The following is a 17,959-nucleotide window of genomic DNA, read 5'->3' as shown; positions in this document are numbered from 1 at the left end:
ACTAGTGAGTGTACTTAGGGCCGGCGGCCTATGATACTTTGGAAATAAACATTATTATTATTATTAGAGGAACTATGATTGAGGTAAGGTCTAACCTAATGACAAGACACGTAATTCAAGAAAGACAAAAATCAGCTTCATTGTCCTGATTGTTGGATCACTCAAGCTCGAGAGAAGTCTTTCGAGAATATGGACCCCTTTTCAGACAGAAATAATAATAAAAAAAAGGATACCCCGTTTCAGACAGAAGTGGTGAATTTGGGACCTTTTTTGCGGCACATATACATATACCACTTCAATGTGGGTACCCCGCGCGGGCTGTAACTGTAAGGAGTATTTCTAGAACACGTCTTCGATAGCTAACAATTTAGGGACTCAGCGAATAACGAGGGGGGGGGGCAAGGGTTATTTTCGTTCAACGTAATTGCAATATTTTTTTTGTTCGTACAACGTTAATAGAAAAAAACAAATTCCGTAATTCTGTAATCACAGGCTAGACGTACAACGTTATCAATCAAATACTTTTTTCGTACACTGTAATAATGTGTCATTTTTCTCGGTACGTACAAGAATTTACATACAAATAAAAAATCGTAGAATAATCCAGGGAAATTACATTTCAGAAACTGTAAAACGACGAGATGACACAATTCACTGCAAAGACGTAAAAGGCCCTCTAACGGAATGAAGAGCATTACGAGGGTAACATGGCGCAGTAATGGCGGAGAATTTGAGTTGGAGAGCTCTTCGGACTTCAATGTTCCATTTTTTATCACTGTAAACTGTAAAAACGTCTTTTTTTCCTTGTAAATTGTAAAAAGCCCTTTTTATTTCCCTTAAAACTGTACCAGCTACCCCCCTTGCCGCCCCTCAATAATTTCTGAACAACATCGGTTGATATGACGAAAGAAGGACCGGAAGGGAACGGGGACTCGGATAGTGAGCTAGCGGCCAATGTTCTGACGTCAGACTGTGCTTCACGTTGCCCATGTGAAGCGCTCGACCATGTGCCATTACTTTGCTGGTAACATACTTACTGCGTGGTGCCGATTCAAGAACCTCGATTAAATTCTACAAATTAATTAAAACATCGCTGTCTGCCTTCAGCAAGTACAATGTACTCTGTATCCGGACAGTAACATGTGAGCAATTTTAACATCATAAATGTTTTTCATGTGAGATTCTTGTAAAGAATCGACTACATCGATTATAATTATGTCACCATGTGCTTTGTTTTCACTGTGAAGTCCCCGGATGACATATTCTGTATCGTCTTTCGGTTTCCCGATGATAAATAGATGGATTATATCACGTCCTTTAATGTGTACCACTCTCTCTTCCCTGGTTTTGCGTAGACCTCGTCTGGGTGGCTCGGAGTAATAACTGTCAACGGTCAAGAAAGGCGACGAATTGCAACAATCGCGGGAATAATCAAGGAATTGAAAACTAAAATCATTGTTGGTATACAGACTCATCTGCTGTTCGATGTCGTTTAATGTAACTAGTCGTTGATCGTTGAGTCGTCACCAAAATTGGGAGTGCTGGTAACAATTACATCTAGTGTCAATCTGATTAAAATCTGATGTAGTGTACGGGCTTTAATTATTTTGGCTATAAACTTATTTTAATTTTATTTTTTATTACTTTTGTTATTAATGCCCTTTTATTTTATTATTTTACTTTGATTTTGATTTTGTGATTTTTTTTAATTCCGCCCTACCTACATCGATGTAGGTAGGGCGGAATTAAAAAAAATCAAAATCAAAGTAAAATAATAAAATAAAAGGGCATTAATAACCAAAGTAATACAAAATAAAATTAAAACAAGTTTATAGCCAAAATAATTAAAGCCCGTACACTACATCAGATTTTATTCAGATTGATCTAGTGTAATCTCGTTCAACCTAATTGCGTACCGGGAAATCGTGTGTACGATGATGAATGGGATAGCAAAACACGCCGAGGCGAATACGAGTTTAACTTTAGTTTTCCTGCGTGGAAGTCTGTCTATTTCAGTTGCAGTTACAAAGATGTTTATCTTCTCTGCTTTAGTTAATCTTAAGCTTGTTCTACGATAGTTCGCTCACTGTGGTTCAAGAAAAAAAAGAATGATATATGGTTAATCCCGCTCTGTGCCCCGGGTGAAGGCAAAGTCGTTCAAAACGACCAGTTTAATTGGTTATCTAGAATATTGTAAAATCTCCCAAAAAACATAATCTTCATTAATGGACGCCTTCAGAAAGATATCGATAACGATTTGAACGGCATCTGTGTCAGGTAATAGCAGTACTTCGCCACTAGAGGGCGGCGAACATATCCATCTTGATCTGTACAATTTAAAGTTCCCTATAAAATAATGGTACCACGAGTTCCCAGACGTCTGTCTTCAGTGACATTGTAAGACTGTAATGTTTCCATTTTTTATTTGATAGTCTTAAGAATTTATTTTGTCATATGAACTAAATTCAAAAGTCAAGACGCTCGTGGATCTGTTTGATGTTGGATCTTTGTCCGTACAACCTAAAACCCAGCCATATATTTCCGTTTCAAATTCAGGCTGCTTCGGGCGGAGCATGCTTCAAAAATACAGTTGACATACATGGAAAGTACATGTTCATCGCCGGAGAAGATGGCACTCAAAAAAATGGGGTACGCAACATTGAACGAAAAAACGCATGTAACGTGATTTGTTCAACGCGTAAAGAGGTGGCGAAATAACATCTAAAGTTTCCTAAGCTATCTTCGCTGAAATATACTGGAAAATTGTTATTATACTTAAAACTGACTTAAATTATATGTTATTTAAAAAAATGTTTTTAAAATAATGTTAGGATGCGTATCAATAGTAATGTATTACTTTTTAATTCTATGTGAAATGTTGAAATAAAAATTATAATGTTTATAAGAAAATGCCTGGATATATTGCCACTGACTCCACTGTTGCATTTTAGAATATGACACAAATAATTACATATGCATGACTTCTAATAAAATATTCAGTACAGACTAAGTATGAAATATTCATGTATTTACATATTAAACAGGGATTTGCAGGCAAAAAAACGACTATATTTTCAATATATATTCTCGTTACAATATATTCTCGTGTACTACGGCATTTCTCCTCTGGTTTCAGTGACGTCATTATAACTACTAGTAATCAAATATCTGATCGTAAATTATTATTTCTACAATAATTAATTTTGTAAAACAAACCTTATATGATTACTAGCGCACGGCCACCTCTCTCCAACCGTGTTAAATTCTACGTGGATTGAAAATTGAAGAATTGCCTACCGTTTTGCCATGGCAACGACAGTTTACTATTTTCTACTCCTACTATTCCGACTCCAGAATAAACCGAACATCTATACAAGCCTATACTGCCAACACTTATTGTTATGAAATAACTGATATCAACACATATAACGATAGATGTGAATTTCACAATGGAAGAAAATCATTAGGTCTTCTTATGTCTATACGTATATTAACAACAATTGTGGTAAAACGTTGCTTTTTTATATGTTACCACCTCTGTTTGCTAGATGAGATTGGGAGATATTTCTGTATGGCTTCACTAATGTCAGCAACATTACTTGTAACGCTAATTTCAAATACACAAACTTAAGATCGTTTATTTTACAGAAGAGAATCGCGAGCCGGAACGTCCGCCCTGGTCGAAACGTCCGGGCCGAAACGTCAGGCATTCCACGCGACACCTAATTGTGAACTTTGTGGTATATGAATACTAATTAGGACATTTCGCACGCTTAGAAACAGCTTAAAACAGTAGGCGAAATTCATTGCGATTTCCAGAAAGTTCGACGTATTGCATAACATGAAAACCATACAATGATTTCTGTATACGCCGAAAACATCGATCAAAATCGTAGCTCAAAAATGCTTTTTACAACCGTTTTAACAACGTTTTTTATTATAACTTTTGAAACCATGCACAAGTTACATATATATATATATATATATATATATATATATAGTAATTAAATCATAATATTGTTTGATATTACCCGTAAAATCGACAAACTTATTGTAGTAATGTATTATTCATATATTTAAATGGCATAACGCAACCAATTGCGTCATGCAAATCACCACATTTGTCAACAGATGTTTTCTAAAAATATTTAAAAAGACATTGATAAAACTAAATATTATAACGTTTGTGAAGAATTACTGGTTTGTCATAGTTTTAAAACGCATGTAATAGTTTTTAGGGAAGATATAAAAAATAGAAATCAATTTGAGTGGTGAATAAGATAATATTGCTACTGCTACGTCATACAGTCCACGGCCACAGTCAAGTAGTGCGTGTTATTTGTAACAAATATAATTATGCGCATTTTAGAAATAAATAACATTAATAATAGAGAAACAGTTCCGATCACCGTTTTTTTCGATTTCTTTGAGTCAGTCGTACTTATCGGGGAATTGCATACACCCATCAACACAATATATATTGAACCCAGGGAGTACTCAAGTCAGACCTGGTACCCATGCTGAAGTATAGCTTTTCAAAAAAGCCTCTAAACACGTACCTACTTATTTTTGTGAAATTATACCCCCTTTCAAGTGCAGAAACTTAAAATAGATACGGTATATACATATTGAAATCATACTGTTTCCAAGTAGAGGTAACATGAATTCATTAAATTCCCTTCTTCTTTTTCACACTTTATCACCTTAAGCGCAGGCGTCAAACAACTAAATAACACCCTTTTTACGCGGTTTTTTTACTTCAGCTTGCGTATCATATTTTATTCAGAGAATCCTCCCTGGTATATTGAATATCACAATATGCACTACACGTTCTTGACTAATATGCGTTGATCATTGTGTGAAATTTAATAAAGAAATCACCAATTAAAAGTACGTTTGTCTGTTGCTGTTTTTTTCATGGAGTATACAAATCATATTCAGTTAGCACAGTTTATTTAATCAGACAACAAATCTCAACTTTATGCAAATTTAAATGATCTCAACACGAGCAAAACATTGCAATATTTGTCTACATCCATGCGACTTGCACTCACTATACAGCACAATACACTACAATTCAAAGAAAACTCACATGTTATATATTGTGAGGTATCATTGGATGTGTTTACACTTAGGAGTTGAGCGTTACCATCGAACTTACTGGAATTATACGTGAACTACGCAATTCGCTTGACCACAACATTGGAATAAATAAATCTGAAAATGCTTGGGTTAGTAAATGGATTTTACCTGTACAATGTACTTACTCTTTTTCTGTGCATTAAATCCACTTTTCTGAACTAAAATTCTTCGAGCATCGTACCAATCTGATTAAAATCTGATGTAGTGTACGGGCTTTAATTATTTTGGCTATAAACTTATTTTAATTTTATTATTTTACTTTGATTTTTTTTTAATTCTGCCCTACCTACATCTGATCCGACGCCTATGTAAGTCCTGTTCAAATCTCGCGTGAGTAACAGCCAATCACAGCCCCCCTTTTATACAGGCTGTCGGTTGCTTACTTTTCAGTGTAGTGATACTCTACGGGCAATCTTACTGTACATTATATTTTGCCCACTTGAATAAACCATTAAAAGAAAATCGCTAGTATATTTTTATTTGCAAAAGAAATTCCTCAGCATTTTACAATTTTTGTCATTACATTGAATATTTTTTTCACTTCCAACAAATGTGTACACTTCCAGATACATCTTCGCCAGCCAAGGTTCGTTCATTCAGTCATCGCTTCAATTTTACATCACTGAGCATAATTATCTAGAATGGAAGCAAAAAAAAAAAAAAAAAGTAAATCGTAATGATTAGAACACTGTAAACAGCTATAGTAAACAATGCAAACTGATTTTAAATTGTATAACGGTCACCGGCCCACGGCATCGACGCAGAAAATTGGAGCAAACAAATATTTCCTGATCAATTGCGATGTGTTCCAAATAAAAAATATTTTATTCCAGTCCAAATCAGCTCAATTACTTTAATAAAGAGTTATTGTATAATGTACAAAATGTTGATACAATTTGATGAATATTTACAGCTTCAATACCGTAGACGATTTTGGCCCGATCGTCAACAAAACATCACCCGTCTCCAGGGCAGGCGACTGGAAAAAGACACTGGTGTTCAGTCGAACCGGTGGAAACAAAATCAACACTCCCAGAATAACTATGCGGAATAACGATCTAAAGTCGAACCATTTGAGTCACAACATTAACATAAAAATGACTTTCGTTGCATTTGACAATGATAAACTTACCGAAAAGCCGTGTTATTCACGGTCGCTAACGTCGGTATAATCCGCTATTTTATTTGAGTGTGTTTGCCACCCGGTGACGTCATCATGTGCGCTATAGAAGGAGGTATGTGATTCGTTGACTAAAATCGTTGATAGTGGGTCTCGTTGAAATCTCGTTACATAGGCGTCGGATCAGATGTAGGTAGGGCGGAATTAAAAAAAAATCACAAAATCAAAATCAAAGTAAAATAATGAGATAAAAGGGCATTAATAACAAAAGTAATAAAAAATGAAATTAAAATAAGTTTATAGCCAAAATAATTAAAGACCGTACACTACATCAGATTTTAATCAGATTGGCATCGTACCTAAAGTTACCGCTTGTTTCGGCTAGTTAAAGATGCAATACGGACGAAAACGTGAATATTTCAAATATCGTTGTTTGGTACGTTGGAGAATGATTTGTCGTGAGCTGAAAATACTTTTAACACACATCTCAGTATTTGATCGCTGAATACACATACGCACTGTTTTGTTTTGTCTGTATGAAGGAATTCAGATCAGGGGTTAATAAATTGGGTTTCGGGTATTTTTGTCGGGCAACTGCATTTCCCCCAGTTACAGCAAAAACACAAAATAAAAGTTTTTTGTCAAATTGTTTTTTTTAACGAATGAGGCAATCTTTTTTTTTAAATTTTACGACGCACACCTTTGGCAGGTTCAATCAATACGTCAACTGAGGGCGCTATGCAGTGGTCTGCAGGATTTGTTGGTGGTGGTGACGCGAACCATTAATTTTATTTTTTTGGCCTAATTTTGTTTGTATTGCGTAATTCTATGGATTGTTTTTCCGAGGTATAACACTCATCATTTCTGACCAACTTGGAATTTGCAACTATATATATTTTAGAGAATTGTAGAAAGTGTTCAATGCGAATGACGCAATAGCAACGCCCTCACAATATAGAACGTTTGAGTGAACTTGGGGAAAAGGTCATAGTTTGTTAAACCCAATTGTCCCGTGCATTTTAACATGTTTATACAATTGAAAAAGCTAGCCGCCTGTTACAAGAGATCTACAAAAGCAAATTGAAATCCAAGCCACGAACCATATTCATGCCAGCCCCTTTCAGAAAAAAGGGCCCAGTTAGGTTCTATACCCGGTAGTCTAAATTTTAGAAAAGAACATTTAAGTAAAAATAAAATAACACTCATTCCATGCAGAGACTCTCACTTAGAAACGTCCATTTCACTTTTCATTATATATAAACATGTATGTTTTTCCAGTAAGTTAGGGGCTCAACAGAAATGGAATACATCCACTATAAAAGGAAAACAAAGCCACTCAGTTCAATTGTAATTAACATGTAAAAAAATCATTCTTTAATGAAAAACGATCACACTATTATTTACAAATAGGCAACTATTGTGGGTTACAAGTAAGTACATTGATTTGACATTTATTGATATCCAGGGAAAAAACATGAGATGACAGATATGAGTAGCTATGAAAAAAAAAACATTTGCTGTCTTTCGATACAAAAGAACAAAACCAAACCAATCAATATTGGCGTCAGAATAATATTTGAGTCTGTATTTGACTTTGGGTCAAATTATTGCTGGAGGAAATGTTAAACTTAAAACAACAACTATTGGCAGTATTCAAGTCGAACAAGTTTCAAAATATGTGATGATAAATAGAACATGATTACGTCAGCAAATATTGAGGCATTGAAGACGGTGAAAATAATTTTATAAACAAAATAACATGATTGTATTTCGGTAATCAGCAAACAAGTGATTGCCTTTATGGTACAAAACTTTAAAAACAATTATTTTGGGAAGCACAGAGAATAAAAACATTGATTGTTACTAAAATAAGTTATTTACATATAAAACATGGGTACTGTTAAAAGGACACATCTAATTGGATAAAACACCTAATTGGTTGTGATGGTTTGGCAGTATATCTAGCGACTCAAGTCAAACATTAAGACTACAATAAAATCTTATCTACAATAAAACTTTACAGCGGAATTTAGAATGAACAGTAATTAAAACTTTTCAAACTCTGAGAAAATTAACATATAATACACAGTGTTTTGCTCTGAGCTACATCGTAAGGCTTATACTCCTGTTCATTTTTCTTCCAATAAGTCGTGTCTTTTTGGTGGATAGTCTTGGAAAACTTGCATTCTCGTTCTGTTTTTGAGCTTCTGTAAGTGCCCTAAAAATGGGAAAAGAAAAAAATTGTTATTTTTCAAAGAAAACACTCCCCATTTACTATGAAAATTGTATTGTGGTCTATTTATTATTGGCAGCCCTTTCCACAAGATTCATGCCAATAGAATGTTCATAGATTCTATTGCTTTTGAACTCAACCAGGATTGTTGGCATTATTCTGTTATTAAACAGTGACAGTCTTGAAAAATTGACAAGAATCTTGACTGGATATTGCACCCGTGTGGCAAGGCAATATCTGGATATTGGACTATACAGGGTTGCAATTATACAGATAATACCCCCAACAAGATGTGTAAGTTACTACTGCTGGGCCAGCACAAACCAGGGTCCATAGCACCAAGAGCTAAATGATTTCCAAGACTTCTCCAGATCTTTTCCCAAACTCTCTTGCATTTTTTCAAGACATTTTGACCTTTGAAATTCAGGCTAACATGGTAGAAGGGCGGGTGCCGGGATAGCAATCACTGCTGACACTTGTCGAAACTGGGGTAGAAACACTTTATAAAAAAAGACTATGCAGAAAAAACAAGCTTTTCTAAAATGAATTACCGGTAATAACTATGAAGAAATTTTCAAGACTTTCCAGACCTCAAAAAATCCAAAGACTTTCAAAGGATTTTCCCAAGGCCCTGGACCCTGCAAACAATTGTGCACACCTGGATCGACATTGTAAGTTTTTTTAAAATTGCAATGAAGACTACCTCTCGATAAACAGCAAATGTTTTGGGGCTACAAATACATGATTTAAAGCTTACCTGGAAAGAATAGCATTCTGAAACTTGGCTGCATTAAGTTCCTTTTTCAGTTGATTCACAGATCGCTTAGTAAACGGACACAGCAATGGATGTTGAACTAACGTCACTGCTGACGGCCTCGCACGAGGATCAGGATGCACCATACTGACAAGAAGATCGTTGAACTCATCTGAACATTGTGGAAGGCGTGGCAGATCACCTGATCGTATCCTATGCCACATATCCCCATTCATGGGTAAAGGGCCTTTACCACCAGCCATCAGAATGGTGAGCGCTAAAGAAAAGATGTCTGCCTTAGGAAGATTGGAAATATCCTAGAATAAAGAGAAATCAGATTGGTTGAGTACAATAAATCTGTGAATTATACAACTTTAGCAGCAATCTTTAAATTAATTTAAACATTCACGGTAAACTGAATTATTTGGTTGTCATTGTGACTAATAAAAATGATAAAAAATGGTGTTTTGTTTCTATCGAAAATATGCTTCCACTAGAGAAAATTTGCTTACACAAGTTTTACACTAGATGATGAATGTGAAATTAAATTCAACATATACGGCTATGACTCAAACCAATGATCCTGTACAATAAATCATCAAGCTACACATGACACATATTCCTTGGCTATGGGAAATCCCAGAAAAAAAATAGACTTTCACTGAAATGTACTCGTAGTAATAGACTTCTACTTTATGTATGGTTGGACTTACCTCTTGTAAGATTTCATTTGGCAAGAACCTGACATCACCTTCCTCAACCTTGGGATTAGCTATCGATGTCACATGACCTAAATCACCTGGAGGAATGAAAAAACAAACATTTTACTTAATATCGGGTGGGGGGGGGGGGTCTAAATACCAAAAGAGATACTGTAAAATACTCGTAAATACTGTAAAATTTTCACTTGGAATTAATTTTTGCTGAATGATTGATTCAGTAAAAATAAAATCCACTGATTGTACATTTTTTTTTATATTTTACATTCAACCGAAAATAAACTCCATACAAAACACCCAAAATGTCTTTTAGGGAAAATTACAGCAGTAAAATTATTACAATTCATCATTTATTTTGTTATAAAAATCTTACCAATTTTATAAACTGTTGGAAACCTATCAGAGGATAAGTAGTTGTCGTCTTCTTCCTCTTCATCACCGCAACTGTCGTCTTGGCAACCATCACTACCAGGTGATTTGTGAATGGGTTCTTTTCTGTGTACAAAAATATTCCCTATAACAGTAGAAATAGACATAATTAATGCAAGGTAATTTAATTAATAAACGTGTGAAATTTTATATTTCATGGTCAGACTAAATAAAAATAACAAATTTGGCATAGCAAGACTGAATTTTTGATTAATTACGCAGGCAGGAGTAATTACTGAAGATGCTAATTACAACAGAGCACACAAAGAGTATCTTCAGTACAAAAACGTAATCCCCTTAATTTATTGACAAAAACTTAGGAAAATAATAATTTGGAGAAGTGACTGGGTAACTTACCAGGTTTGATGTCCATATGAACCAACCCCAGTGAATGTATGTATCGTAAACCATCAGCAACTTGCAGTAAAACTTGTTTCAATTCCCGTTCAGATAGTACTTTTCCACTTCTCCTGTTTTCTGTGATGACATCTGCTAAACTGCCAGCTATAGGAACCAAGGACAAATATAATTTAGCTAATATTATCTCAGTTATACTATATAGAGAATTAATCAACGCTTGTTGTGAATGAAAATTAAATTATTATTTAAAGTATTAAATGGTGTCAACTTACCGTTGCAATATTCATTCTGGATAATCATGTGGTCGTCTTCCGCCCAGGCTGAGTAGTACCGGACAACGTGTAAATGGGTTCCTAATACAGCATGCGCATATACTTCATTCATTGCCATTTGTCTACAAGTAATAAATCAAAGAAAGCTTAGAAAGAACTCCCATGTGCTGAGAGTATTGGAGACACATTAAATATAATTCGAAATTACTTAGCTGAAAACTAATTATGCAAATCAGAAAATTAATATGACCAGATTTGAGTGTAAAACTAATGAGGTCTGCGCAATGTAACAGAAAATCTATGTCTCCAAGTTTAATTGAAATGTGATTAGAACCAAAAAATTATGAATTATTATGCTTATTAGGGAATTAATATGAACAGATTTTTACCCCAAACTAATTAGGTTTGTACATTGTCCTAGAGCATCTTTGTACTAAGTTTCATTGAAATGGAATAATTAGCACCGTGAAAACTCCAAAATTTCGACCCCTCTAAAAATTTGACCGCCTATTTATTTGCCGGGTTTCGGTGTTTTATTTACCTCCAAATTTTCGACTCCACTAAAAATTGCCGACTCATTCTTATTCGAAAATTGCGACCAGTTTTAGTTTTCCCCCAAACGAAAAAAAAAACCGATGTGAGCGTTCAAACGGGACCTTTCTCAAAGGCATGAATCCGGGTTTCTGATTGACTGAGAGATTTTTATTTTATTGGTAACGAAAATATATTCTAAATAAACGAAGTTTCAAATAAAAACGAACACAAAAATCTCGGCATGCTGCGTTTCTGAATTGTTGATTATTACTGTACTCAGTAGTGATTATAATAATGTACACAAAATAAATTTGTTGAATGGTTATGAAATACAAATAAAAGTCAACTTAGTTTCATCGTAAGTGAATGATTCCGGTCTCGTATAAACGTTTGATGCTGTAGGATATCCGCCATGTTCTCTTAGGTCAAATAGGTCAAATCGCTAATTAACCAATCAAAAAGCTGGATGTTGCGAAAACGGCATGATTTTTTTTAAATAAAAAAATTAGTTGTTTTTAAAAAATAAACTGGTCATCTGAAGAATAATTTAACATTGTTCACAGTGATAACAGCTCATTCTCGAAAGGAAGCTTACCCGCTCACGCTAGTCACGATAAAAATCATACTCGTGTACTCTTGAATAGACAGACGTCAATGACTACGGTAAAACTTAGACTCTATTTTAGCCGGCAGGATTGATTGAAATGTCCGAAAAATGACGCCAAAATACACCTTAAAAGTCCCATTTTATTTTCTTAAATCCCATTATATTTTTTAATCCAAGGGCGAATTTACGGCAGAATTTGGTCCCTCAAATCACCGGTACGGTGCTCAAATAAGGGACACGTGAGCTTTGATTCTAACCGGATACATTGCACTGGGTCGGGGAGATCGTTTGCTAAACTTCCATGTATCTTTTGTCCAATGGGTACCTGTACTTCGAACATTCGCAAGTTTTCCTAGGTAGTGCGAGACAGCTTTGTCTTTTGACCTATTAGTTTTGTGCTGACCTCTTCTCCGCGTCTTGATGTTTTGTTTTGCTTGTCATAATACTCACTGATTGATGACTTTGTTTAGATTTTGAGTTACAACTTGGCCACGACCTTTGCTTTTACCGTGAAACATGAGGAAGTTTACGTCAATTGACGGACATTGCATTTTTTAAAAACTAATGAAGCACACTGTCTATCATCCCCATTTTTTTTTGCTGATTTCTATTCTGAAAAATTCGACTGTCCGAAAATGCACCTTAATTTTGACTCTAAAAACACGTCACATTTCTAACACAAATTATTTAAAACCAGTCGAAATTTTGGAGTTTTTACGGTACTTTAGATATCAGTGTGAAAGATTAAAATTGGTTAATTATGCAAATTAGGTAATTAATATGTACAGATTTTAACCCACAATTATTCAGGTCTGTCTATTGTCCTACAGCATCCATGTACATTCATTGATATGTGATGTATAGTACCTGAGATATCAGTGTGAAAGTTGGTTAATTATGCAAATTAGGTGATTAATATGCACAAATATTTACCGGAAACTAATTGGGTCTGCATAATTCTAGATTCATTGAAATATGATGATTAGTACTTTAGATATCAGTAGAAAAGCTGAAAATTAATTATGCAAATTAGGTAATTAATATGCACAATTATTTACCCTAAAACTAATCAGGTCTCTGCATAGTCCTAAAGGATCTATGTACCAAGTTTCATTGAAATGCGATGATTAGTACTTGAGATACCCGTGGAAAAGCTGAAAATTAACTAATTATGCAAATTAGGTGATTAATATGCACAAATATTTATCGAAAACAATCAATCTCTGCATAGTCCTTGAGTATGTAAGTACCAAGTTTCATTGAAATGTAATGCTAACTACTTATATCAAATGCTGAAAATTAATTAATTATGCAAATTAGGTAATTAATACGTACTGATATTACCATAAAAACTATCAGGTCTGTGCAGTGTCGTATGACATCTATGTACCAAGTTTCATTGAAATGTGATGATTAGTACTTGAGATATCAGTGGAAAAACCGAAAATTGACTAATCATTATGCAAATTAGGTAATTAGTATCCACGGATTATTACCAAAAACTAATCAAAACCTAGCATTAGTTCAGAGCATCTATGTACAAAGTTTCATCAAAATCCAATGAGTGGTTGTTTAGATATCAGTGGAACAGTCATGGAACCACTAAAAAATAGCTAATTATCATGCAAATTAGGTAATTAATATGCACGGATTTTTACCAAAAATTAATCAAATCTGCGCATATGTTCAGAGCATCTATGTACCAAGTTTCATCAAAATCCAATGAGTGGTTCTTTAGATATCAGTGGAACAGTCATAGAACAGCTAAAAATTAGCTAATTATCATGCAAATTAGGTAATTAACGAGCATGGATTTTTACCAAAACCTAATCAAATCTGCGCATTGGCCCAGAGCATCTATGCACCAAGTTTCATCAAAAACCGATGTATGGTTCTTGAGATAGCAGTGGAACAGTCGGACACACATACACACATACACACACACATACACACATACACACATACACACATACACACATACACACATACACACATACACACATACACACATACAGACACACTAACTGCAAAGACTCCCATTTTGTGCTTCGCACATGGGAGTCAAAAATGTGAAATTAATTTAAAATAAAAAAAAATTTACCGGAATATACTAGTAGTTGGAACTGATACTGTAAAATATTTTATTTTTGCTTGTAATTTATTTTCGTTATTTTCGCTGAAGGGATGATTCCGTGAAAATAAAATCCAGCGAAGATACTTTTTTCCCCCTATATTTCACATTAAACTCATCAAAAATCAGTGAAAATAAATTCCATACAAAATTGCCAAAAAGCCTTTTCAGCGAAAATTAATTCCAGCGAAAATAAAGTATTCTACAGTATATATAATTGGTTTATACATACAATTTACTTAAGTAAATAATAGACATGTCTAGTTAACTAATTAATGATTTAGTGTAAAGTACAATTCTGTAAATACTTACTCGTCAACGGACCCCGCGACAGGTTTTTTTGATTTCTTAATAGCATAAAAACATCCATCAAGTCTGTTTATGCATTTATACACAGATCCGAACTCTCCAGCTCCAATTTTGCAGATTTCTACAAACTCTTCATTATACCTAGAAATATTACTTTCTCGTAGCGCAACTTTCTGTGAAATACAATAAAATACTTTTTATTAGTGACTGATATCATTGTTTTCTCAAAAAAACAGCTGCAAACCTGTCCAAGGTATTTAAAATCAGGGATACCAGAAACTGTTAAAAAGAATAAGTAGAGTTTACAACAAAAGACTTTTTAGAATCACATCATGTGAAAAAGGCATTTATGTGACCAGAATTTTGATGGCCACATAAACTACTTTCATGTACATCCATGTATCAATTTCTGTGCATATGATAAACTGACCAAGGTGTGAAAGAGTTGTCATTATTAGTCAAGATTAATTCCTTCTGTTTAATTACATGCAATTGTGTCAGTTGCATGCCATTACGCTGTATTGGAATTCATAATGAGACAAAGCTTTACAAGGACTTCCATGCTTCCCATTCAAAGCATTCATAACCTTGTACCATTGTGTCCAAAATTCTTTCTTTGAAAACCGGCATAAAGACATAGGCATCTGATTGGTGAATGACTTTGACTTCACACAAAAACACAATTAATCACCAGGGAGCCTGATATTATTCCCACGGTGTAACATCATAAAGACTCAGTATTTGAACTTGAAAATGTCTCAGATGAAAATGTTGTTTTTATAATAAACACCTGATTATAGTAAACAGGCAGTTAACAGTTAAGATTAACCTTTTGTTTCTATTTTATGTATCAGAAGATATTATGGATGTTAGTATTTTTAAAAACATGAAACCATATTCCTGGAAGAACATTACAATTTTTCTGTAATTTGTCACAATATTTACACATGGTCGTTTATTTCATAAATGATCAGAGGAAGACAAAAAAGATTCATGTAAATGGTTTGGAAATGTCAGAGATTACAGGGGAATGATGTAGCTGAAACAATTTGGATTTAGACAAGGGGTTTTGTTTTCACTTCCAATAGTAATGCAGAGAGCCCTACAAGGGAGAAAAAACCTGCTTACCACATTTGAGTAATACAGTAAAATAATTGGCTAAATTTATCTGGCTTAGGTATTCAATAAATTAAATAAAGCAAGGGCAGTTTTGTTGGAGCCAACATTTTTTTTCACACTTGAACACTAGATCACTGGTGTGGTCAGCAACAAATGGTGAAACCATATACTACTGGCATTACCAAACAGTGATTTTAAAATTTAGAAAGTTAGGTCCCATTGTTCAGAATAGGGAGCATGCCAAAGTCACAATTCAAAAGTACACTTCAATTGTTACCTTTAATCAGTCTTTTGTTTTGTCACAGGGTTGGCATTTGACGCTGCATATCATTAAAAATACCATGTCTAGCCGTTGATGCAACCCTAGGAACACCAACACCAACAGGAAATTTCTCAGAATTTTAGGGTCTGGATTGAGATATTGCTACCAAACACTAACATACTGCAGTCTGTACTACCTACTCGTGTTTTACCCATTATGGAATTTAAATAGTTTTAAAAAAGCAGACCCTGGATTGAATCTTTAAATTTAAATTCTAAACAAAGGGACATCAATGTACTGATTTCAACACATTGGGCAGAGACCATCGTCTGTGTTTGTATGTACAATGTTTGACGACTAAAAATATCTACGTACTTTTGATGGATTTCCTTGAGTTTCCTCGTCATCCCAGTCTTCATCACTGTCACTGTCCATAACATTCCTACATTTGAGAAAAAAAGTAAAGAATTTTTTTTTAGAAATTAAAACCCAATGATAATTGATTTGATGAACAAGTACCAGATCTGCTGCAGCTCCAAGAGAACTAAATTTTAGTTTCACGATGTGACGCAAAAGGCTGAATATGAAATTTAAATCCACATATATACACAAATATATTAAAAAAAAATGATGTTATATAATTTATGTTAATATAATATAACATATATAGTTTATTATATCCTCCTATGGGAATGACAAAAAAATAAATAATATAATATTATTATTTCTTTTAATCAGAATAGAATATAATGACGTCACATGGAAGTGAGTCACCTACAAACAATGTTCCCCAAAATGTACGTTTTTGTAATGAATGACGAAATAATGAGAGGCTAATATATGAGTCACCCTTCCACCCACCTTTGCTGGTAAACATGCCCATTTTTGGAATAAATTTTAAAACAACATGGCCTTCAAAATTGCATGGTCAGTTGACTGGCTTTAGCTGGTTATTGTGGCATAACAACCCTGACCCGATCTCTGATGGTGGTTGCAGTTAACCCAGAATATCATGAAATGTTCACAAAACATACCTAAAATCTCGCCTTGATCTCTTTTTTGAAACGCTGCCAAGTAAGGCGGTTGGTGTAAATGGATTGACGTTTGCAGTGGGTTTCTTTGGCTGTTTTGGTGCCGATTGCGGCCTCCTTCTTTCCGACGATAAATTTCCACCTGAAAAAAGAGCTCCTGTTAGGCTTCGTTGCCCGTTGTCTGGAGTACACGAGTTCGTAGTTGATTTTTTCAAAAGAGTGTTCGGTGTATGTGGAGTGTCGTAAAGTCTGAGGTTCCTCATCCGCTTGTGTGGAATTGGCGTGTCAGGAACTGTGCTCGGACGCTTGAACTCAAAGTCTGGTGACGTCGTCGTCGACGCGGGACTACACAATTTGGAGAAATCCATTGGTGAAACATTTCGCTGGCGGGTGAATTTATCGTTGGTTGCCGGACTCGCCGGTGGACTAGAGAAGTCAGGATCCCAAAACGGTATCTCATCAAAGTTATTATTGTTGTTATTAATGTTCAAGGAACGGCAAATAGACGGTGTTGGCGGCGTGATGCTAAAAGGTCCATCGGGGACGTCTTCTTCTCCCGATGAATCGAAAGAGTCTCGGAAATCCAACCTCTGTACAGGTGATCTTGTACATCGCAGTTGTCGACTGTAATCGCATGGTGACGGGGACGCCATCACGTGTCCGACAGTGAAAACAAAATCCGACTATAAAGAAGTATTTTCTCCGATGAAGCAGCTAGAATGCGGTACCGTGAAATGTGGTGTTTCCTTTTGGGTCACGCTGTAAATTTGTAAATTGGCGCGTCTGTTAACCACGTGATATTACTGACCAATCAGAAGATGGTTGCGGCTTTTGAACCTAACGGTGACGTCACGTGTTTGTTTACAAGTAAAGACAAGAACGGACAATGCGCTAGCCCCTGGACAAACAATAGCTGCAACGTCACGGAATAGTGCTT

The 17,959-nt window shown here is 34.9% G+C and overlaps 1 protein-coding gene and 1 long non-coding RNA gene across 2 annotated transcripts; both read right to left on the bottom strand.

Annotated features, from left to right (window-relative positions):
* Nucleotides 1-5,604: 5,604 nt before the first annotated feature.
* Nucleotides 5,605-6,342, bottom strand: LOC146735450 (uncharacterized). Its single transcript, XR_014931073.1, has 2 exons — nucleotides 6,275-6,342; nucleotides 5,605-5,778 (listed from the first exon to the last, which is right to left on the bottom strand). It is a non-coding gene; the product is annotated as an uncharacterized LOC146735450 (long non-coding RNA).
* A 1,815-nt stretch (nucleotides 6,343-8,157) lies between these two features.
* Nucleotides 8,158-17,756, bottom strand: LOC100372997 (wee1-like protein kinase 2). The gene is made up of 9 exons (XM_002740282.4): nucleotides 17,026-17,756; nucleotides 16,367-16,433; nucleotides 14,614-14,783; nucleotides 11,030-11,151; nucleotides 10,755-10,901; nucleotides 10,342-10,482; nucleotides 9,963-10,048; nucleotides 9,253-9,566; nucleotides 8,158-8,480 (listed from the first exon to the last, which is right to left on the bottom strand). The coding sequence occupies exons 1-9, from the start codon at nucleotides 17,673-17,675 to the stop codon at nucleotides 8,366-8,368; spliced, it is 1,812 nt and encodes a 603-aa protein (XP_002740328.1). The 5' UTR covers nucleotides 17,676-17,756; the 3' UTR covers nucleotides 8,158-8,365.
* Between the last annotated feature and the right edge of the window lie 203 nt (nucleotides 17,757-17,959).

The sequence above is a fragment of the Saccoglossus kowalevskii genome, chromosome 12 (genome assembly GCF_978046115.1).
Source record: "Saccoglossus kowalevskii chromosome 12, keSacKowa6.1, whole genome shotgun sequence".
NCBI lineage: Eukaryota > Metazoa > Hemichordata > Enteropneusta > Harrimaniidae > Saccoglossus > Saccoglossus kowalevskii.
The sequence above is the reverse complement of the archived record's forward strand: the minus strand, read 5'-3'. Positions and strand labels throughout refer to the sequence as shown.

Bases quoted from the DNA above. Each gene is read 5' to 3' on its own strand.
- LOC100372997 (XM_002740282.4), bottom strand. From the start codon at position 17,675: ATGGCGTCCCCGTCACCATGCGATTACAGTCGACAACTGCGATGTACA. The intron at 14,784-16,366 runs GTACGTAGATAT...TGTATTTCACAG, and splicing joins CTCAAGGAAATCCATCAAAA to AAAGTTGCGCTACGAGAAAG. The intron at 10,049-10,341 runs GTAAGATTTTTA...TCATTCCTCCAG, and splicing joins TCCAACAGTTTATAAAATTG to GTGATTTAGGTCATGTGACA.